At 45.6% G+C, this 24,317-nt stretch overlaps 1 protein-coding gene across 1 annotated transcript; it reads left to right on the forward strand.

Annotated features, from left to right (window-relative positions):
- Positions 1-1,558: 1,558 nt before the first annotated feature.
- On the forward strand, positions 1,559-24,022 carry LOC149466297 (uncharacterized). Its single transcript, XM_089672921.1, has 8 exons — positions 1,559-1,650; positions 3,336-3,471; positions 9,074-9,171; positions 9,248-9,350; positions 9,634-9,729; positions 13,496-13,593; positions 15,349-15,454; positions 19,551-24,022. Exons 2-8 carry the CDS (start codon positions 3,438-3,440, stop codon positions 20,852-20,854), a joined length of 1,839 nt encoding a protein of 612 aa, XP_089529047.1. The 5' UTR covers positions 1,559-1,650; positions 3,336-3,437; the 3' UTR covers positions 20,855-24,022.
- The last annotated feature ends 295 nt before the right edge of the window (positions 24,023-24,317 follow it).

The raw sequence follows: 24,317 nt of genomic DNA on the forward strand, positions 1-24,317 counted from the left end.
GGAGGAATAGCGCCCCATCCTTGGTGTCAGTGGGAGGAATAGCGCCCCATCCTTGGTGTCAGTGGGAGGAATAGCGCCCCATCCTTGGTGTCAGTGGGAGGAATAGCGCCCCATCATTGGTGTCAGTGGGAGGAATAGCGCCCCATCATTGGTGTCAGTGGGAAGCATAGCGCCCCATCATTGGTGTCAGTGGGAGGCATAGCGCCTCATCATTGGTGTCAGTGAGAGGAATAGTGCTCCATCACTGGTGTCAGTGGTAGGAATAGCGCCCCATCATTGGTATCAGAGGGAGAAATAGTGCACCATCATTGGTGTCAGTGGGAGGAATAGTGCCCCATCAATGGTATCAGAGGGAGGAATAGTGCACCATCATTGGTGTCAGTGGGAGGAATAGAGCCCCATTGCAGGTGTCAGTGGGAGGAATAGTGCCCCATTGTGTCAGTGGGAGTAATACCTCCCAATGATGTGAGGTAATATAGTGCCCCAAGGGCCGGATAAAGGCTAGCAAGGGGCCACATTTGGCCCTCGGTTCGATGTTTGGAGACCACTGGTCTAAAGGGTGGACCTCACGGACTTTGTTAGAATAACCGTTTTCCTTTCACCCCATTGTATCTAAACAGCTGTTGGGGCAAGTGAAGGGATGGATGCTACTCAACCGACGCTAGGAGTCCAATTTGGAGGAATTATCTCAGCCACCATTTTGGCCACATCCTCTGACACATTTCCTCCTTCCCACCGGGACTTGGTCACAGAGGGCCGGTTCTGGCAGTTATTTGAATACAGGCAAAATCACAGAAGCCAGTCAGAGCGGCTCTGTACCTTGTGATTGCTGTGGTTGGATCACAAGTGTAAACAGTGCAGTAGTAAAAAACAAACATCCCGCCCCTTCCTTCTTCAACCGCCGATCACTCTGCCTGATCACAAGTGAAGTTTTTTCCATAAAGTGACTGATCGCCCTACTGATTTCTCATCACCATTATGACATGGCAAGTAGAAGCACCCAGGGTGCCTCCCTCACCTCTCCAGCCAATGAAATTATTGTTTCTAGCTGGGATTCCCCTTCCTATTATTCCATAGAACCAACAACAGCTGTTAATGAAGAAAAACCATCATAAATCCATTCCTCACGAGACACCACCTGTAATCACCTCCTCCTCCTCCCACTAGAGGTCGCTGTCTACTCTCATCACTTGACACCGACTTCCGCCCTGTGGTTCCTTGACTTCCGCTGTGTGCGTTTCAAGGTAGGCCAGCCTTTTCCGGGTTTCCGTTGCGACGCCCAGCTTTGTGGTTGGCTAGAGGATGACTTCCAGTGGGAAGCCCGAGCTAGCACTAGAGGTCGGCCACATAAAAGTAGGAAGTATCTGCGGTGCAGGAGGGGCGGCGGCCATTTTGTTGTAGATCGCACAGTTCCTCATGACCAAAATAATAGCAACAAAATTGCTTTAGTGACGGATATATGGAATAAACGTTAGTTTCTTCTTGCTTGTAGATTTACAGAAAGAGAATTCTGATGTTCAGTCTCAGTTGTAAGACCAGCTGCCATTTTGCTGTAGCCCATAGTTGAGGACAGGAAGTAACTTTAGTTGTCTCAATCCTGCTGCTGGGGGGGAGTGTGAAGCTGGAGAGTGTGTGCACAGTGAGGAAAAGGTAATAATATATTTTTATTATGAGAGAAGGGGGTCCCAGCACAGTGTGTGACCTGGATGGGGGGAATCATGTCTTCTCCACCAATCCTCATCTTCCTGCGAGTCCTCTGATGGGTAGACCAATAAATGGTGCCGAGGACTCCAGTGCTTCTGGAAAGTAATAAGCGGACTACACCTATTGCTGAGGAATAGAAATGTTTGCGGCTTCAAGCCCACCTCCAGGATATTAAAAACTTCTACCCCTTCTAATTGTGAAAAAAAATCTATCCAAATGGCCATTTTACTTACCTGAAGTCAGTCACAGGATGATCCTTCTCTCTTTCTATGTTTACTTCCTGGGGCCCTTCTTTGGGTGTCCACATCACTGCCTGCTTGGTGTGCACACCTCGCATTGGTGAAGGAAACTCTTCTGGGGGTAGAGTCCTCTGTCATAGGCTCCAGAGGCTGGAGACTGCAGGGGGGTGGTCACATGATGATTGTCTCTTTCTCTGTTTACTTCCTGGGACCCTTCTTCGGGTGTTCACATCACTGCCTACTTGGTGTGCACACCTCTCATTGGTGAAGGCAGGTCTTCTGGGGGCGGAGTCCTCTCCCATAGGCTCCAGAGGCTGGAGAATTCAGGGGGGTGGTCACATGAGGATCCTTCTCTTTTTCGGTTTACTTTCTGTGGTCTTTCTTCAGGTGTCCACATCACTGCCTGCTTGATGTGGACACCTGCCATTGGTGAAGGCAGCTCTTCTGGGGGTAGATTCCTCTGCCATAGGCTCCAGAGGCTGGAGAATCAAGGGGTTGTCACATGATGATCCTCTCTTTTTCTGTTTAATTCCTGCAGCCCTCCTTCGGATGTCCATATCACTGCCTGCTTGATGTGCACACCTCCCATTGGTGAAAGCAACTCTTCTGGGGGCAGAGTCCTCTGCCATAGGCTCCAGAGGCTGGAGAACTGGGGGATGTGGTCACATGATGAGCCTTCTCTCTTTTTCTGTTTACTTTCTGGGGCCCTCCTTCAGGTATCCACATCACTGCCTGCTTGATGTGGACACCTCCCATTGGTGAAGGCAACTTTGGCAACTCTTCTTGGGGTACAGTCCTCTGCCATAGGCTCCAGAGGCTGGAGAACTTTAGGGAGGTGGTGAGGAGAACAGTACCAGAGAAGATAACGAGAATGGAAAAAAATGTCTGGTCCCCAGGGCAGGATTGGCTCATAGAAGAAACAGACTTTGATCCATTACACTGCAGGATGGCTTAGGAAGAGGTGTTTGGAACGAAGACTGAGGGGTAGGGTAATCGATGCAATTTAATTTTTTTACCTGGAGTTGGGTTTTAAATTTTTACATTCTTCAAGGTATATTTTGATATTGGCCAGGTCAAATAATGTCTACATATGATACCAACAAAATCAGCATAAGTACGTTGAGCATGTCATGATGTCTCCCTTCTTTTGTCAGAACCAAGACGGACGTCATTATACTGTTTCGATTTTTAAAAAAATGTTATGCTTTAAAGCTCTTTATTAATGAGGTTTTATTGATTAGTTCAGGCTTAGACAAACCAGTGGGAATATTTAAAAGGATGTACTAAACTGATGGCGAGCCAGCCGCCCCCCACATCACCGGGTAGGCTAGTAGCAGAGGTCACATGATTTCTTTGAAATGTGTTTTGCATGATGACGTTGATGTTTTTCAGATGTATTCAGCTGTGTACACCACCCCGTGTTCTAATTATGAGCTGTGAAATCTGAAGAAGTGGAAGTATCTAGAAGGACACAAGGACCTCTACAAGAACGTCATGATGGAGAACCGGCCGCCCCTCACATCCCCGGGTAAGAGGAGACTTTCATTTCTTGTATTGAGGATCCACCTAGATACACACATCCTCTGATATAAAGACATAGAAACAATAGAGAAGTGTGAGTATATATAAGGACACAAGGATCTGTAGAAGGACGTCATGATGGAGGACCGGCCGCCCCTCACATCACCGGGTAAGAGGAGACTTTCCTTTCTTGTAAAGGAGAGAAGTGTATCTACTTAAGGACCAGGCCTATCTGGCATTTATCATGCTTTAGAATAAGATGGGGGTTGTTTCAATTTTTTTATGTCACATGGTATTTGCACAGCGAATTTTCAAATGCAATTTTCTGGGGAAAAATACACTGTAACCACTTGCCCTCCAGAGGATATCCCCCCTGACCAGGCCATTTTTTGCGTTACGGCGCTGCCTTACTTTAACTGACAATTGCGCGGTCATGCAACACCATATATAAATGAAATTTACTTTTTTTCCCCACAAATAGAGCTTTCTTTCATTGGTATTTGATTGCCTCCGAATTTTTATTTTTTGCGCCACAAACAAAAAAAGGCTGACAATTTTAAGAAAAAAACAATATTTCTGATTTTTTGCTAATAAACATGTCCAATAAAAAAAAATTTAAAATAAATTTAGGTAAAAATGTATTCTGCTACATTTCTTTGCTAAAAAAAATCCCAATATGTGTAAAATAATTGGTTTATGTGAAAGTTATACCATCTACAAATGGTGGTATATATACTGGATATTTTTTTTTTCACTAGTAATGGCAGCGATCAGCGACTTATAGCGGGACTGCAGTGGGCATTCTGACACGGGGGGAACTGACTTGGTGTCACTGACATCCCCAGTGACACCATTACAGTGATCAGTGCTAATAAAAAGCACTAACACTGTACTAATGGCACTGGGCAGGAAGGGGTTAACATCTGTGGCGATCAAAGGGTTAACTGTGTGCTGTTTCACAGTATGCTGTGTTTGTGCTTTCAACTGTAAGCACACTGCTTTTGTATGGCTCTGCTATGTATTTGATCACCTACTGATTTTGAACGTTTGCCCACTCACAAATAAATGATCGGTCTAAAAATCGAAAGGTAGGTGTATTGTAACACTGAGAGACAGAATAGCAACAAAAAATTCAAAAGAAATGCATGTCTAACAAATGATGCACTGATTTGCATGTTCATGAGGGAAATAAGTAATTGATCCCCTATCATTCAGCAGGATTTCTGGCTACCAGGTGTCTTTCATACAGGTAACAAACTGAGATTAGAAGCAGTCTCTTAAAGGGAGTGCTGCTAATCTCATTTTGTTACCTTTATAAAAGATACCTGTCCACAGGAGCAATCAAACAATCAGATTCCAAACTCTCCACCATGGCAAAGACCAAAGAGCTGTCCAAGGATGTCAGGGACAAGATTGTAGACCTACACAAGGCTGGACTGGGCTACCAACCTATCGCAAAGCAGCTTGGTAAGAAGGTGACAACAGTTGGTGCAATCATTCGCAAATGGAAGTAACACAAAACAACTGTCAGTCTCCCTAGGTCTGATGCACGATCTCACCTCGAGCAGTGTCAATGATCATGGGAACAGTAAGGAAAAATCCCAGAACTACACATGAGGATCTTGTCAATGATCTCCAGGCAGCTGGGAACACAGTCACCAAGAAAACAATTGGTAACACACTACGCCGACAAGGATTGAAATCCTGCAGTGCCCGCAAGGTCCCTCTGCTCAAGAAAGCACATGTCCAGGCCCGTCTGAAGTTTGCCACTGAACATCTAAATGATGCAGAAGAGGACTGGTTGAAAGTGTTGTGGTCAGATGAGACCAAAATCGAGCTCTTTGGCAGCAAGTCAACTCGTCGTGTTTGGAGGAGGAGGAATGCTGCCTGTGACCCCAAGAACACCATCCCAACTGTCAAACGTGGTGGAAACATTCTGGTTTGGGGGTGTTTTTCTGCTCAGGGGACAGGACAACTGCACCACATCAAAGGGACGATGGATGGGGCAATGTACCATCAAATCTTGGGTGAGAACCTTCTTCCCTCAGCCAGGGCATTGACAATGGGTCATGGATAGGTGTTTCAGCATAACAATGACCCAAAATAAACGGCCAAGGCAACAAAGGAGTGGCTCAAGAAGAAACACATTTAGGTCCTGGAGTGGCCTAGCCAGTCTCCAGACCTACAGTGGGGCAAAAAAGTATTTAGTCAGCCACCAATTGTGCAAGTTCTCCCATTTAAAAAGATGAAAGAGACCTGTAATTGGCATCATAGGTAGACCTCAACTATGAGAGACAAAATGAGAAAAAAAAATCCAGACCATCACATTGGCTGATTTGGAAAGAATTTATTTGCAAATTATGGTGGAAAATAAGTATTTGGTCAATATCAAAAGTTAATCTCAATACTTTGTTATATATCCTTTGTTGGCAATGACAGAGGTCAAACGTTTCCTGTAAGTCTTCACAAGGTTGGCACACACTGTTGCTGGTATGTTGGCCCATTCCTCCATGCAGATCTCCTCTAGAGCAGTGATGTTTTGGGGCTGTCGCTGGGCAACACGGACTTTCAACTCCCTCCAAAGGTTTTCTATGGGCTTGAGATCTGGAGACTGGCTAGGCCACTCCAGGACCTTGAAATGCTTCTTACGAAGCCACTCCTTCGTTGCCCGGGCGGTATGTTTGGGATCGTTGTCATGTTGGAAGACCCAGCCACGTTTCATCTTCAATGCCCTTGCTGATGGAAGGAGGTTTGCACTCAAAATCTCACGTTACATGGTCCCATTCATTCCGTCCTGTACATGGATCAGTCGTCCTGGTCCCTTTGCGGAGAAACAGCCCCAAAGCATGATGTTGCCACACCCATGCTTCACAGTAGGTATGGTGTTCTTTGGATGCAACTCAGCATTCTCTCTCCTCCAAACACGACGAGTTGTGTTTCAACCAAACAGTTCTATTTTGGTTTCATCTGACCATATGACTTTCTTCCAATCCTCTTCTGGATCATCCAAATGCTCTCTAGCAAACTTCAGACGGGCCCAGACATGTACTGGCTTAAGCAGGGGGACACATCTGGCACTGCAGGATCTGAGTCCCTGGCGGCGTAGTGTGTTATTGATGGTAGCCTTTGTAACGTTGGTCCCAGCTCTCTGCAGGTCATTCACTAGGTCCCCCCGTGTGGTCCGGGGATTTTTGCTCACCGTTCTTGTGATAATTTTGACCCCACGGGGTGAGATCTTGAGTGGAGCCCCAGATCGAGGGAGATTATCAGTGGTCTTGTATGTCTTCCATCTTCTAATTATTGCTCCCACAGTTGATTTGTTCACACCAAGCTGCTTGCCTATTGCAGATTCAGTCTTCCCAGCCTGGTGCAGGTCTACAATTTTGTTTCTGGTGTCCTTCGACAGCTCTTTGGTCTTCACCATAGTGGAGTTTGGAGTGTGACTGTTTGAGGTTGTGGACAGGTGTCTTTTATACTGATAACAAGTTCAAACAGGCGCCATTGATACAGGTAATGAGTGCAGGACAGAGGAGCTTCTTAAAGAAGAAGGTACAGGTCTATGAGAGCCAGAAATCTTGCTTGTTTGTAGATGACTAAATACTTATTTTCCACCATAATTTGCAAATAAATTCTTTACAAATCAGCCAATGTGATTGTCTGGATTTTTTTTCTCATTTTGTCTCTCATAGTTGAGGTCTACCTATGATGCCAATTACAGGCCTCTCTCATCTTTTTAAGTGGGAGAACTTGCACAATTGGTGGCTGCCTAAATACTTTTTTGCCCCACTGTAAATCCGATTGAAAATCTGTGGAGGGAGCTGAAAGTTCGAGTTGCCAAACCTCAGCCACCAAACCTTAAGGACTTGGAGAGGATCTGCCAAGAGGAGTGGGACAAAATCCCTCCTGAGATGTGTGCAAACCTGGTGGCCAACTGCAGGAAATGTCTGACCTCTGTGATTGCCAACAAGGGATTTGCTACCAAGTACTAAGTCATGTTTTGTGAAGGGGATCAAATACTTATTTCCTTCATGAACATGCAAATCAGTGCATCATTTGTTAGACATGCATTTCTTTTGAATTTTTTGTTGCTATTCTGTCTCTCAGTGTTACAATACACCGAACATTCGATTTTTAGACTGATCATTTCTTTGTGAGTGGGAAAACATTCAATATCAGCAGGGGATCAAATACACATTTCCTTCACTGAATGTAAAGCTTCATTAAAGCCTTTTTGGACCCATATCGGAGATCCTCGGTGTGCCAGTGACATTCCTCTCCGCTGACTCTGCTCGGTTCCAGCCAACGGTCGCTGCAGCACCCACCTATGCATACAGCCATTTTTTTAGCAGGAAAGTGTGCATTGGGATTGTGCATTTTTGTTTTGGCGGCACACAGAAGGTTTTTTTAAATGCCCGATGAAGGGGTCCTGCGAGACTCTGAAACGTTGCCTTGCTGTAACTATGTGATCGTTCATTAAAACTTTTGGACCCATATTGGTGCTCCTCAGTGTGCTGGTGACATTCTCCATTGCTGATTCTGTTCGGTTCCAGCCGACGGTCGCTGCAGCACCCACTTATACACACAGCCATTTTTAACGCAGAAACGTATGCATTTGGATTGTACACTTGCACAAGGGGATGGGAGCGCTTTAAATTTTTTTTTATATTATTATTTTATTTTTTTTTATTACTTTTTTTTTTTTACACTTCTTTTAAATTATTATTTTTTTTATCACTTTTATTCCTATCACGAGGAATGTAAACATCACAATATAAGCAGTGACAGGTCCTCTTTATGGAGAGATCTGGGCTCAAAAGGACCCTACATCTCTTTTCTACAATGGAAAGTATTAGATGAGAAAAAAAAATATTGATCTGATGCTTTAAAAAAAAAAAAATGGCCTTGTGTACATTGAAATGGAAGTGACATCATGACGTCACTCACTCTGGTCCTCCTAGGCCACAGAGATGAACCATAGGCCATTTTTTCCCTGCTTATCTTTATGCCCAGCCATCGCCATCATTGGATCAGTTCTCGGTTTCACCGATCAGGTAAGCCATAGAACCACTGGAAAGCAGCTGGAGGTGTCGCCACTGGATGACTTTTATCGGAAAGACCGGTGCCTAAGGGAAGAGTTAAAGCGGTAGTAAAGTCTTGATAGGAAAATATAAGAAATGCCCCCCTGCATATTTAAGTCATAATGCGCCCCATACTAGTACATTATGAAATACTTGCTTACAAACGGAGCTCTCCAGCGATGCGCTGTCGGAGTTCTCCCCAGTCCTTGGTGCTTCCATCTTCACTGGTCTTCCTTCTGGGTCTTGCATCTTTGGCTGCTTGATTGGCTGGGCCACTATGACATCACTCCCGTGCATGCGTGTGGAAGTAACATTTCAGAGCGGGCCGTAAATGTGGTCTGAGCTGCGCATGTGCGGCTCAGATCACATTACTCACTGACAGATGAAGGAGGGGGGCATTTATGAGAGAAGATATCTCTAGTCCAGCTAGGTGGTCGGCAAGTGGGTATTGAGGATCCACCTAAATACACACATCCTCTGATATAAAGACATAAAAACAATGTATTCAGTCAGTGTGTGTGTTTCCTACAGATGGATCCAGTAATGGGAACCCACCAGAGAGATGTCCCCGTCCTCTGTATTCCCGGGAGACCACACAGGAACATCAGGAGATCCCTCAGGAGGATCAGGTAGATGGAACTAACTGCTTTCTTATACAAAAGCTTGGATAATAAATGTAATTTCTGTATTGCTTTGTATTGTTAGAATGAAGATCTGATTAATATTAAAGTTGAAGATGAAGAAGATTTGTACATGGAGGGTGATGAGTCATGTATGGAGGAGGAGATCCCTCCAGAGATCAGCACAGGTGAGGAATAAACACTAAATCCAGAGAAGAGTCCCAGATCCTCCTTGTTCAGTGACTTCTACAATCTCTTCTTCTCCCCCCTTTTCTGTCAGTAGACAGTAATGGGGGGACAGTATGTGCCCAGTGGGGGGGGGGGGGGTCAGGAGCCATCAGCCTCTATTAGACTCCTTGTCTCCTCCTCACATCATGTCATTGAGATGTGACCAGTCTCCCCCCACACACACTCCCTGGGGTCTCTCATACATCTCAGTACAGGGGGATTCATTCTCATCTTTATTCACAGACCCCGGAGAGCCAGAGAGAGATGTCAAAGATGAGGAGAAGGAAGAAGAACATGTGGTATTTAAAAAGGAGGAAGTTCCTGTAGTGATCAGCACAGGTGAGTAATAAACTATATAGAGAAACATGAAAAGGTTTCTTCACAGTAAGAGCTGTGAAAATGTGGAATAGACTCCCTCAAGAGTTGGTCCTGGCCAGCTCAGTGGATTACTTTAAAAAAGTCCTGGATTCTTTCCTAGATACACAGAATATAACTGGATACTAACATTTATAGGTAAAGTTGATCCAGGAAATATCCGATCGCCTCTCGGGGAATCAGGTAGGAATTATTTCCCCTGCAGGAGCAAATTGTATCATGCTTTGCTGTTTTTTTTTGCCTTCCTCCGGATCAACTGTGGGTGTAGGATTATAACTTTTTTTTTTTTTCTAATGGTTGAACTGGATTAACTTTTGTCTTTTTTCAACCAGACTAACTATGTAACTATGTAAGAGAAATATTTACTGATTATGATTTTTTTTTTTTTTCGCAGCTTGGTTCTGTACATTTAATTTTCTGCTGTCTTTGTGGATTGTAATTCAAAAGTAGAATAGTTTTGCATTTATATTTGTGATACAAGTCTGCCTTAGTCCATCATGTTAGTGGAATATGCATCTACCTCTACATGTCAGTGGTTCTTCTCTAGTCTAGCTGCATGCTATGTCTTTGAATGCTTCAGCTCAGTGGAAGTGCTCAGGAAGGAAGGTAAAGCTGAAGTATGATCTCTATTAAACCAAAGAAAAAGAAACTGTGCTTATGTGATAAAAAAGAAACCGCGCTCGAAATATTAACACTAAGCCACAGGCTCTGGTAGTAAGTCAAGATGCACTATACTCTAAATTTATACTTTAAGCCCAAGTTCACATACAGTGAAGGAATTGTGTATTTGATCCCCTGCTGATGTTGAATGTTTGCCCACTCACAAGGAAATGATCGGTCTAAAAATCGAATGATCGGTGTATTGTAACACTGAGAGACAGAATAGCAACAAAAAATTCAGCAGAAATGCATGTCTAACAAATGATGACTGATTTGTATGTTCATGAGGGAAATAAGTATTTGATCCCCTTCACAAAACATAACTTAGTACTTGGTAGCAAATCCCTTGTTGGCAGTCACAGAGGTCAGACGTTCCCTGTAGTTGGCCCCCAGGTTTGCACACATCTCAGGAGGGATTTTGGCCCACTCCTCTTGGCAGATCCTCTCCAAGTCATTAAGGTTTGGTGGCTGATGTTTGTCAACTCGAACTTTCAGCTCCATCCACAGATTTTCAATCGGATTAAGATCTGGAGACTGGCTAGGCCACTCCAGGACCTTCATGTGCTTCTTCTTGAGCCACTTCTTTGTTGCCTTGGCCGTGTGTGTTGGGTCATTGTCATGCTGGAACACCCATCTACAACCCATTTTCAATGCCCTGGCTGAGGGAAGAAGGTTCTCACCCAAGATTTGACGGTACATTGCCCCGTCTATCATCCCTTTGATGCAGTGCAGTTGTCCTGTACCCTTAGCAGAAAAACACCCTGACAGTTGGGATGGTGTTCTTGGGGTCATAGGCAGCATTCCTCCTACTCCAAATACGGCGAGTTGAGTTGATGCCAAAGAGCTTGATTTTGGTCTCATCTGACCACAACACTTCCAACCTGTCCTCCTCTGCATCATTCAGATGTTCAGTGGCAAACTTCAGACGGGCGTGGACATGTGCTTTCTTGAGCAGAGAGACCTTGCGGGCACTATAGGATTTCAATCCTTGTCGGCGTAATGTGTTATCAATTGTTTTCTTGGAGACTGTGGTCCCAGCTGCCTGGAGATCATTGACAAGATCCTCACATGTAGTTCTGGGATGATTCCTCACTGTTCTCATGATCATTGACACTCCATGAGGTGAGATCTTGCATCGTGCACCAGACCTAGGGAGACTGACAGTTGTTTTGTGTTTCTTCCATTTGTGAATGATTGCTCCAACTGTTGTCACCTTCTCACCAAGCTGCTTGGCGATAGTTTGGTAGCCCAGTCCAGCCTTGTGTAGGTCTACAATCTTGTCCCTGACATCCTTGGACAGCTCTTTGGTCTTTGCCATGGTGGAGAGTTTGGATCTGATTGTTTGATTGCTCCTGTGGACAGGTGTCTTTTATATAGGTAACAAAATGAGATTAGCAGCACTCCCTTTAAGAGACTGCTTCTAATCTCAGCTTGTTACCTGTATGAAAGACACCTGGTAGCCAGAAATCCTGCTGAATGATAGGGGATCAATTACTTATTTCCCTCATGAACATGCAAATCAGTCATCATTTGTTAGACATGCATTTCTTTTGAATTTTTTGTTGCTATTCTGTCTCTCAGTGTTACAATACACCTACCATTCGATTTTTAGACTGATCATTTCTTAGTGAGTGGGCAAACATTCAACATCAGCAGGTGATCAAATACACATTTCCTTCACTGTATCTCATACCTGAATGGTCACTGGGGAAGCTAAAAATCACTGTAGTAGTCAACGCTGCTACAGTGCTAGCCGCAATCTTCCTGGTCCTGTGCCAAGCGGCTTACCTTCTATACATTGGCTACAGGGGGTTGCTCACTCATTTTGAGGTGGAAAACGCACCTCTTTGTCTCACTGTTGCCACCTAAATAATCCCTGAGTACTGTAAGTTGAAATCCTTCAGCTTGTGGGTTATGGTGGGCATTTTGGTGTTGAACCCTGGTCAAGTCATACATTGCCTACCTGTTTGGGACCTCTTTCAAGAGGTTGACTCAGGGTAGTTCATGTATTATTTTGGAAACCATTGAAAGATGTTCTTGGTGAAGCATTGGTTGGGAAATACCTGAGACGATACCCAAGGCAAAGCCTGAAGGCAGCACATGTCTGCGAAGGTTCGCCTTGATCCCAGTCACAGTTTAGCTACTAGTAGTAGGTGCATTCAGCTGTACTTGTTTTGTAATGTTGAAGAGGTTCCATAGCTTACCAAACCATTTCTCCCGTACGTCTACAGTAGATTGCTATTTTGGACTTATAGAAGTAAGTAATAAGCATTAGTGGTGCACCGAAATGAAAATTCTAGGCTGAGGACAATTTTTAAAAAAAAAAATATTTTTTTAATATAAATTTCAATGAATATGCATTTTAAAAAATGTAATCTTGTTACGTAAAATAGCTTTTACTGAAAGTAACACACAAAAATAAAATGAAATATATATTAAATAAAAAAAACGTAAATAGAGGCTTTTCTGCATGGAAGTCAATGGGACACAATTTTGCATTGAAGTCAGTTATCATTTTTGGAACTTTTTTTTTTTTTTTTCTAACGGCAAAACACCATTAATCCTATTTTCGGCCGATAATTTTCGGTGGCCAATATATCGGTGCATCACTAGTAAGCATACATTCCAATGTTATGATGGTTTTCAACACTCAGAGAATAACGCCTCTGATCTTTTGAATGTCATTGAAGATTCAGCTGCTCCTTGGATCCAGTATTGGAGAGGAAGAGATACTTGGTGAGCCATGGCTAAACATTTGTCTCCCTGTAATGGTCTGTGTGATTTCAATGACTTTTTTTGTAGGGGGGGGGCCTCTTCTCTCCAATCAGCTCTCAGAGCTCTCCTCACTGAGCTCTGCAGAGTGTAATTTCAGCTCTCTGCCCCTTGCTTTCTGAAAGCTCAGACAAGCTGTATAAATTCAGATGTAGAGAAGAGACGGCTGCAGATAACCAGGTACAACTTATGTAGGAGGATTTGTTTAATCTCTGCGTATCACAGAGGTCAGCCACTACACTGGGTATATGTAGGGGTTTACAGCCACTTTAAAGATCTATTTGTATGTTTCCTACAGGGGCACTCAGGAACCGGAACACGACAGAGGGATGTCCCCGTCCTCTGTGTTCCCAGGCTTCTACACAGGACGATCACAAGATCCCACAGGATGATCAGGTATATGGAACACGGGGTTCTAAAGCAAAGGTAAACTCTGACAATTGTCATTATTTGAAAAGTAAAACACTTGTTTCACCTTTTTTATACATGTTGCTGATCACCCACAGTCTCTTTGCGGCCACTTTAGCGATGGTTGCATGGTACTTGTCCATATCTCCCAATTGTGCTCCTGCATTGTTACCCTGGCACATGGGCTTCTAATGGACTCTACAAGTCCTTGTTCCAACACACATTGCAAGAACATGGTCCACAGCTTGCAATGTGTGTTGAAACAAGGACTTGTAGAGTCCATCAGAAGCCCATGTGCTATTTTGATTTCAGAGCAAAAATGCTTCCTATTGACTTCAGTGCAAAATTGCGTCCCGTTGACTTCAATGCAAAAATACCCCCTATTGACTTCAATGCAAAATTGCGTCCATTGACTTCAATGCAAAATGCCCCTTATTGACTTCAATGCAGAATCGCCTCCCATGGACTTCAATGCAGAATCGTATCCCATTGACTTCAATGCAAAATCGTATACCATTGACTTCAATGCAAAAAAGCCTCTATTTACGTTTTTTAGGACTTGTAGACTCCATCAGAAGCCCATGTGGCAGGGTGACAACTCAGGAGCACAATTGGGAGATATGGACAGAGCGTTGTCACCCTGCCACATGCTCAACTGTTAGTGGAATAATAACAAAGTGGAAGCAACTGGGAACAACAGCAACTCAGCCACCAAGTGGTAGGCCATGTCACATGACAGAGCGGGCTCAGCGCATGCTGAATCGCACAGTGCGCAGAAGTCGCCAACTGTCTGCAGAGTCAATAGCTTAAGACCTCCAAACTTGGTGTGACCTTCAGATTAGCACAACAACAGTGCGTAGAGAGAGCTTCATGTAATGGGTTTCCATGGCCGAGCAGCTGCATCCAAGCCTTACATCACCAAGTGCAATGCAAAGCGTCAGATGCCGTGGTGTAAAGCACGCCGCCACTGGACTCTAGAGCAGTGGAGATGTGTTCTCTGGAGTGACCAATCACGCTTCTCTGTCTGGCAATCCGATGGACGGGTCTGGGTTTGGCAGTTGCCAGGAGAACGGTACTTGCCTGACTGCATTGTGCCAAGTGCAAAGTTTGGTGGAGGGGGGATTATGGTGTGTTTTTTTTCAGGGGTTGGGCTTGGCCCCCTAGTTCCAGTGAAGGGAACTCATAAGGCGTCAGCATACCAAGACATTTTGGATAATTTCATGCTCCCAACTTTGTGGGAACAGTTTGCGGATGGCCCCTTTTTTTTCCAACATGACTGCATACCAGTGCACAAAGCAAGGTCCATAAAGACATGGAGGAGCCAGTTTGGGGTGGAGGAACTTGACTGGCCTGCACAGAGTCCTGACCTCAACCCCATAGAACACCTTTGGGATGAATTAGAGCGGAGACTGCCAGCCAGGCCTTCTCGTCCGACATCTGTGCCTGACCTGACTAATGTGCTTCTGGAAGAATGGTCCAACCTTCCCATAGACACCCTCCTAAACCTTGTGGACGGCCTTCCCAGAAGAGTTGAAGCTGTTATAGCTGCAAAGGGCGGGGCCAACTCAATATTGAACCCTACAGACTAAGACTGGGAGGCCATTAAAGGTCATGTGCGTGCAAAGGCCGTCCGACCAATACTTGTGGCAGTATAGTGTCTATGCCAGTTATACAGCCATTTCTTTTGCTCTTTGCACAAAGCATTCATCTTCAGCCTTGAATATTTGTTTGTGTTTTATTCAGGGTGAAAATTTGATCAAAGTGGAAGTTAAAGCCGAAGCAGAACAGCTGTATGTGGGAGGCGATGAGCTGTTCAAAGGTGAAGAAATTCATCCAGAGATTGGAATAGGTGCGTAATAAAAAAATACAGAAATGAGTCACAGATTCTGATTGTGTATATAGTGCCCCCCCCTAAGAAAAAAAAACCTGATTATGATGTTCACAAGCTTTTAACTTTGGATTGGATGAGGTGGTGAGTTTTATGTCATCATCCCCTCCTCTCCTCCTTATCCAATCACAAAAAACCTTGGATTCACTAGAAGAAATACAAGATGTTTGCTGAATGGTGGAGGTACGGGAGTGAGAGATTCCCTGTGTTCAGTGTACAGGCAGCAAGTTGTTCCAGCAGAACCCGGAACAGGACAGCACTGACTGCATGTAGCGCAGACTACTACAATCAGAGCTACCAGTAGTCAGCACTACTACTACAGTACATTTCAGCATCATCAATGGTCCTCCAAATGTGACACGTGGATAGGTAAATGCAATCAAGCTTTAAAGTGGTTGCAAAGGCTGAAGGTTTTTTACCTGCATGCATTCTATGCAAGAAGGTAATATACCTTCTGTGTACAGCCCCCCAGAGTGCCCCCTTAGTACAGTAGTATTAAGGGGGCACTCTGGAGGATATAAGGGGGCACTCTGGAGGTACTATCACCTCACAATAGTATTCACAATAGTATTTTAGAACCCCCAGAGTGCCCCTTTATATCCTCCAGAGGCCCCCTAGTGCCTCCAGAGTGCCCCCCTATTGCAGTAGTACTGAGGGGGCACCCTGGAGGAGGACGTAAGGGGCTACTCTAGAGAAGGATGTAAGGGGGCATGCTGGAGGATATAAGAGGGCACTCTGGAGGTACTAAAATACTACCTTTAGATGCCCCCTTACTTCCTCCTCCAGAGTGTCCCCTTAGCACCTCCAAAGTGCCCCTTACATCCTTTAGAGTGCCCCCTCAGTACCTCCAGAGTGCCTCCTTACATTCTCCAGCATGCCCCCTTAGTGCCTCCAGATTGCCCCATTAATGCTTCTAGAGTGCCCCCTTGGTGCCTCCAGAGTGCCCCATTACATCATCCAGAGTGCCCCCTTAGTGCCTCCAATATGCCCCTCACATCCTTTAGAGTGCCCCCTTAGTGCCTCCAATATGCCCCTCACATCCTTTAGAGTGCCCCCTTAGTGCCTCCTTACATCCTCCAGCATGCCACCTTAGTGCCTCCAGAGTGCCCCCTTAGTACAGTAGTACTAAGGGGTACCCTGGAGGATATAAGGGGCTACTTTAGAGAAGATGTAAGGGGGCACTCTGGAGGTACCTCCAGAGTGCCCCCTTACTTCCTCCAGAGTGCCCTCTTACTCCTCCTCCAGAGCTCAAAATGAGCGTGCAACCCTGGTAGTTCCGTCACTGCTATGAGCTCTGTGTTCTGGTGGGGGGGAGGGCAGTCCTCCCGTCAGAACACGAAGGCTCAGCAGGGGAGATCGCCGCACTAACATCGCTTAGTACGGTGACCTCTCTCTCTTTTTTTTTTTTTTTTTTTCGTTTGGACCACTGGATTGCACGAAAAAAAAAAACCTCTACATATGTACCCAGCATTAGTCAGCTTGTGGGAACCTGCCGGTAAAGGGTCTGCAAAATCACCCATCTTCAAACTTTTGTACTCTCGCACCTTCATCATTGTACTTCGTAGATCTGGTTTCGAGGAAGTCAGCTTGAAAAACTCCCTTTGTAAATAGCATGCAGTGGTAACCAATTAAAATCAAGCTGACAAAAAGCGATATACAAAAAGATTTTCTTTGAAGGTTTGAAGTATCTGAATTTCTTTTCATTTTTTTTTTGCACTAGATAGCAGATACAATGATAATAACTGGGAAAAAAGCGTCACTATTCCTCCTTTTCCAGTGTGTCAACCTATTTCCTCCAGAGTGCCCCATTAATGATTCTAGAGTGCCCCCTTAGTGCCCCCAGAGTGCCCCATTACATCATCCAGAGTGCCCCATTACATCATCCAGAGTGTCCCCTTAGTGCCTCCAGTATGCCCCTCACATCCTTTAGAGTGCCCCATTACATCATCCAGAGTGCCCCATTACATCATCCAGAGTGCCCCATTACATCATCCAGAGTGCCCCATTACATCATCCAGAGTGTCCCCTTAGTGCCTCCAGTATGCCCCTCACATCCTTTAGAGTGCCCCATTACATCATCCAGAGTGCCCCATTACATCATCCAGAGTGCCCCATTACATCATCCAGAGTGCCTCCTTAGTGCCTTTAGTATGCCCCTCACATCCTTTAGAGTGCCCCCTTAGGGCCTCCAGAGTGCCCCATTACATCATCCAGAGTGCCCCCTTAGTGCCTCCAGTATGCCCGTCGCATCCTTTAAAGTGCCCCCTTAGTACCTCCAGTATGCCCCTCACATCCTTTAGAGTGCCCCATTAGTGCCTCTAGTATGCCCCTCACATCCTTTAGAGTGCCCCATTAGTGCTTTTTAGTATGCCCCTCACATCCTTTAGAGTGCCCCCTTAGTGCCTCTAGTATGCCCCTCACATCCTTAAGAGTGCCCCCTTAGTACCTCCAGTATGCCCCTCACATCCTTTAGAGTGCCCCCTTGGTGCCTCCAGTATGCCCCTCACATCCTTTAGAGTGCCCCCTGAGTGCCTCCAGTATGCCCCATTACATCATCCAGAGTGCCCCCTTAGTACCTCCAGTATGCCCCATTACATCATCCAGAGTGCCCCCTGAGTGCCTCCAGTATGCCCCATTACATCATCCAGAGTGCCTCCAGTATGCCTCTCACGTCCTTTAGAGTGCCCCCTTAGTGCCTCTAGAGTGCCCCCTTAGTACAGTAGTACTAAGGGGTACTCTGGAGGAGGATGTAAGGGGCTACTCTAGAGAAGGATGTAATGGGGCACTTTGGAGGTACATCCAGAGTGCCCTCTTACATCCTCCAGAGTGCCCCCATACATCCTCCTCCAGAGCTCAAAAAGGGCGTGCGACCCTGGTGGTTCCGCCACTGCTATTAGCTCTGTGTTCTGGCGGCAGGGAGGGCAGGGGGAGATAACATCGCTTAGCTAGTACAGCGACCTCTCTTTTTTTTTTCCTTAGTACCTCCAGTATGCCCCTCACATCCTTTAGAGTGCCCCATTAGTGCCTTTAGTATGCCCCTCACATCCTTTAGAGTGCCCCATTAGTGCCTTTTAGTATGCCCCTCACATCCTTTAGAGTGCCCCCTTAGTGCCTCTAGTATGCCCCTCACATCTTTAAGAGTGCCCCCTTAGTACCTCCAGTATGCCCCTCACATCCTTTAGAGTGCCCCCTTAGTGCCTCCAGTATGCCCCTCACATCCTTTAGAGTGCCCCCTTGGTGCCTCCAGAGTGCCCCATTACATCATCCAGAGTGCCCCCTTAGTGCCTCCAGTATGCCCCATTACATCATCCAGAGTGCCCCCTGAGTGCCTCCAGTATGCCCCATTACATCATCCAGAGTGCCCCCTGAGTGACTCCAGTATGCCCCATTACATCATCCAGAGTGCCCCCTTAGTGCCTCCAGTATGCCCCATTACATCATCCAGAGTGCCCCCTGAGTGCCTCCAGTATGCCCCATTACATCATCCAGAGTGCCCCCTTAGTGCCTCCAGTATGCCCCATTACATCATCCAGAGTGCCCCCTGAGTGCCTCCAGTATGCCCCATTACATCATCCAGAGTGCCTTCAGTATGCCTCTCACGTCCTTTAGAGTGCCCTCTTAGTGCCTCCAGAGTGCCCCCTTAGTACAGTAGTACTAAGGGGTACTCTGGAGGAGGATGTAAGGGGCTACTCTAGAGAAGGATGTAATGGGGCACTTTGGAGGTACATCCAGAGTGCCCTCTTACATCCTCTAGAGTGCCCCCATACATCCTCCTCCAGAGCTCAAAAAGGGCGTGCGACCCTGGTGGTTCCGCCACTGCTATTAGCTCTGTGTTCTGGCGGCAGGGAGGGCAGGGGGAGATAACATCGCTTAGCTAGTACAGCGACCTCTCTTTTTTTTTTTCTCATTCAGCTGGGTTTCACGAAAAAAAAGAAAGACTCCCTTTGTAAATAGCATGCGGTGGTATCCAATTAAAATCAAGCTGACAAAAAGCGATATACAAAAAGATATTCCTTGAAGGTTTGAAGGATCTGAATTTCTTTTTTTTTTGCACTAGACGGCAGATACAATGATAATAACTGCGAAAAAAGCGCCACTATTCCTCAACAAAACAAAATCCGAATTGATGAGGTCACAGCAGATTCTCCAGGATCCACCCCGGGTAACCCAGCCATTCTCCCTGCAGATCTGACATCCTGGAGCTCTCCTGGTAACTTGGACCCTAAAACCCGTCCTACGGCCCACGCCGAGAGTGAAACCTTCCTGTGTTCTGAATGTAGCGAATGTTTTACCCAGGTAGAGGACCTCACCTCCCATCAGAGAGGTCACGAGAAGGAGAAGCCATATTGCTGTTCCGAATGCGGAAGATGTTTCTCTCAAAAAGTGCAGCTCAGCAGACACCAAAGAACTCACTTGGCTGAGCAGCCCTTTTTATGTACGGAGTGCGGAAAATGTTTCACGGGAAAATGGATACTGGCTAAACATCAGAGCATTCACATGAGGGACATGGAGTATTCATGTTCTGAATGTGGGAAATGCTTTGCTTTCAGGTCCTCCCTGACGAAGCACAAGAGGACTCACGCTGGGGAGAAGCCGTTCTCATGTTCAGAGTGCGGGAGGTGGTTTCCCAACAGGGAAGGTTTCTCCGGGCATCAGATGGCTCACGCTGGGAAGAAACCGTTTTCATGTTTGGAATGCGGAAAATGCTTCTCCCAGAAATCAAACCTCACCACTCACGAAAAAGTTCACACGGGGGTGAAGCCGTATTCATGTTTGGAGTGCGGGAAATGTTTTTCCCAGAAGGCCACTCTTACCACCCACGAGAAAGTTCACACGGGTGAAAAACCGTATTCGTGTTCAGAGTGCGGGAAATGTTTCTCCCAGAAATCCACTCTCACCACTCACGAGAAGGTCCACACGGGCGTTAAGCCGTATTCGTGTCTGGAATGCGGGAAAAGTTTTTCCCAGAAGTCGACGCTCACCACTCACGAGAAGGTTCACACGGGGGAGAAGCCCTATTCGTGTTCGGAGTGCGGGAGGTGCTTTTCCAACAGGCGGAATCTTATTGGCCACCAGACGACTCATACGGGGGAGAAGCCGTATTCGTGTCTGGAATGCGGTCGGTGTTTTTCCAACAGGCGAAATCTCATCGCACATCAGATAACTCACACAGGGGAGAAGCCGTATTCGTGTTCGGAGTGCAGGAGATGTTTTTCCCATAAGTCGGCTCTGACCAGCCATGAAAAAATTCACACTGGGGCAAAGCCGTATTCGTGTTCTGAGTGCGGGAAATGTTTTTCGTTTAATTCATCTCTTTTTAAGCATAAGAAAACCCACAATGGGGAAAAGGCAGTTTTATGATCTTAGTGCGGGAAGTGTTTTGTCCACAAATTGATTTTCACATCATATCTCAGTTTCTATAGGGGACATGGGTTTCATATGATAGAACAGGGGTCTCCAAACTTTTTTTTATAAAAGAACCATTTTACTCTCCTTCCGACTTTAGGAGAGCAAGTGGGAGGAGAAAATACCTCGGGCTTGATGGTCAGTGGGTGGAGGAATAGTGTCCCATCATTGGTGTCACTTGGAGGAATAGTGCCCCATCATTGGTGTCAGTGGGAGGAATAGTGCCCCATCATTGGTGACAGTAGAAGGAATATTGCCCTATTGTTGGTTTTAGTGGGATGAATAGTGCCGCATCATTGGTGTCAGTAATAGTGCCCCATCATTGGTGTCACTTGGAGGAATAGTGCCTCATAATTGGTGCCAATAGAAGAAATATTGCCCTATTGTTGGTTTCAGTGGGATGAATAGTGCCCCATCATTGGTGTCAGTGGCAGGAATAGTGCCCCATCATTGGTGTCAGTGGGAGGCATAGTGCCCCATCATTGGTGTCAGTGGCAGGAATAGTGCCCCATCATTGGTATTAGTGGGGAGGAATAGTGCCCCATCATTGGTGTCAGTGGTAGGAATAGTGCCCCATCATTGGTATTAGTGAGGAGGAATAGTGCCCCATCAATGATATCAATGGAATAAATAATGCCCTATCATTGGTGTCCGTGGGAGGAATAGTACCCCATTGCTGGTGTTAGTGGGAGGAATAGTGCCCAATCATTGGTGTCAGTGGCAGGAATAGTGCCCCATCATTGGTGTCAGTGGCAGGAATAGTGTCCCATCATTGGTATCAGTGGGAGGAATAGTGCCCCATCATTGGTGTCAGTGGTAGGAATAGTACCCTATCATTGGTGTCAGTGGGAGGAATAGTGCCCTATCATTGATATCAGTGGCAGGAATAGTGCCCCATCATTGGTGTCAGTGGGAGGAATAGTGCCTCATCATTGGTATCAATGAATACCCTGTCATTGATACTAGTTGGAGGAATAGTGTCCCATCTTTGGTGTTAGTGGAAGGAATAGTGCCCCATCATTGGTGTCAGTGGCAAGAATGGTTCCCCATTGTTGGTATTAGTGGGAGGAGTAGTGCTCCAACTTTGATGTCAGTGGGAGGAACGATGTTCCAACATTTATATTGGTGGAAGGAAGTATGGCCCATCATTGGTGCCAGTGAAAGGAATAAGGCCCCACTGTTGTCGTAAATGAGAGGAATTACGCCCCAATGTTGGTGTCAGTGGAAAGAATGGTGCCTCATCACTGGTGTCAATAGGAGGAAATATTGCCTTGAATCAATTAGAGAAATAGCACCCCAAGGGCCACAAAAAGGCAAGAAAAGAGCCGCATCCATCTGGGAAGCACTGTGCTGGAAGGTGGAGGCTTAGTTTTGGTAGGTGCACACAAGTCTCATAGTCCCAGAGAAAAGAATACAAGTGTGAAATTGTAACTCCACCCAATTCTGTTTTAGTTTTGTATGCTGTGAGAAGGGTCGTTACTCGTGTCAGGCGTGTTATAGTTGGAAAAGATGTAGTCACCATGTTCGTATAATGCAGATAAAGTTCATTAGTTACAAACTCTTAGGAAGTGCCAACACGTTTGGGGTTTCCGGGGCCTCCTTCAGAAGTGCTTGAGACTTTTATCCTCCAATATGTTTTTAAATATATCGGCCGTAAACAGTGTTTTTGGCATTTTGACAGTAGGAAAAAAGCTGCAGGCGATGTTGCCAATACATGCAACGTCGTATCTCATAGACTTTCATACAAAAACGCCCTCTAGTGACTTCAATGCAAAATGGCGTCTCAGAATTTCATGCTAAGTTGCTTCCCCATTGACTTTACTGCAAAATCACCCCCTAGGACTTCAATGCAAAATCGTGTCTCATAGACTTTCATGCAAAGTCGCGTCCCTATTGACTTCAATGCAAAAACGCCCCCTTGTGACTTCAATGCAAAATCGTGTCATATAGACTTTAACGCAAAGTTGCATTCCTATTGACTTCAATGCAAAAACACCCCCTAGTGACTTCAATGCAAAATCGTGTCCCATTGACTTTCATGGAAAGTCGCGTCCCTATTGACTGCAATTCAAAAACGCCCCCTTGTGACTTCAATTCAAAATCGCTTCACATAGAGTTTCATGCAAAGTTGTGTTCCTATTGACTTCAATTCAAAAACTCCCCTTAGTGACTTCAATGCAAAATCGCGTCCCATAGACTTTAATGCAAAGTCACGTCCCTATTTAGTTTCATGTAGTGATGCCCCCTAGTGATTGAAATGCAAAATCGCGTTTCATAGAATTTCATGCTAAGTTGCTTCCCCATTGGCTTTAATGCAAAAACACCCCCTGGTGACTTCAATGCAAAAACGTGTCTAACTTTCATGCAGTGGCATCCCTATTGATGTCAATGAAAAAAATGCCCGCTGATGACTTCTATGCAAAATTGCGTCACATAGACTTTCATGCAAAGTTGCTTTCCTATTGACTTCAATGCAGAAACACCCCCTAGTAAATTCAATGCAAAATTGCATCTTATAGACTTTCATGCAAAGTCACGTCCCTATTGACTTCAATGCACAAATGCGCCCTTGTGACTTCAATGCAAAATCACGTCTCATGGACTTTCATGCAAAGTCACATCCCTATTGACTTCAATGCAAAAACACCCCCTGGGGACTTCAATGCAAAATCGTGTCCCATTGACTTTCATGCAAAGTCGCGTCCCTATTGACTTCAATGTAAAAACACCCCCTAGTGACTTCAATGCAAGGGGGCAAGGGGTGAGAGGATGACGAAGGTATAAGTATCTCCAATAGTGCAAGGGTGATTGATACTGCACTGAGTGAGGACAGGAAAGGGTAAGAGCTTAAGGGGTTTTTTTTATGACTTTTAAACTTGAAGGGTTTTTTGCTCATCTATGTCTAAGGACACTAAAAGCAGTTTTAGCTCATCCTCTGCTCCCGCAGGACTGCTCATGCAACCTCTTTTGCCCTGCACTTTGGCGACCAGATGCTCCTGACATCATCAAGTCTGATGCAGAGAGTATAGCTCTGCAGTGGATGAGGGGACACCATGGGGCAGTCCACTTCTAGATCATAGGGGTGTGCCGTTTGCCCAGGGAGCAGAGGATCGGGTAAGTAAAACTGCTTTTGATGCCTCCTAAAATAAAGGAGTATTTAACTGTCCGGACCCCGCATTCACTATATCCGGTCTTCCTGGACCCTGCATTCACTATATCCGCTCTCCCCAGACTTCGCATTCCCTATATCCGGTCTCCCCGGTACCTGCATTCACTATATCCGCTCTCTCCAGACCCTGCATTCACTATATCTGCGCTCCCTGGACCCTGCATTCACTATATCCATTCTCCCTGGACCCTGCATTCACTATATCAGGTCTCCCCGGACACTGCATTCACTATATCCGCTCTCCCTGAC

The sequence above is a fragment of the Staurois parvus genome, unplaced genomic scaffold (genome assembly GCF_062004578.1).
Source record: "Staurois parvus isolate SC_StPar_1 unplaced genomic scaffold, SC_StPar_1.0 ptg000132l, whole genome shotgun sequence".
Taxonomy (NCBI): domain Eukaryota; kingdom Metazoa; phylum Chordata; class Amphibia; order Anura; family Ranidae; genus Staurois; species Staurois parvus.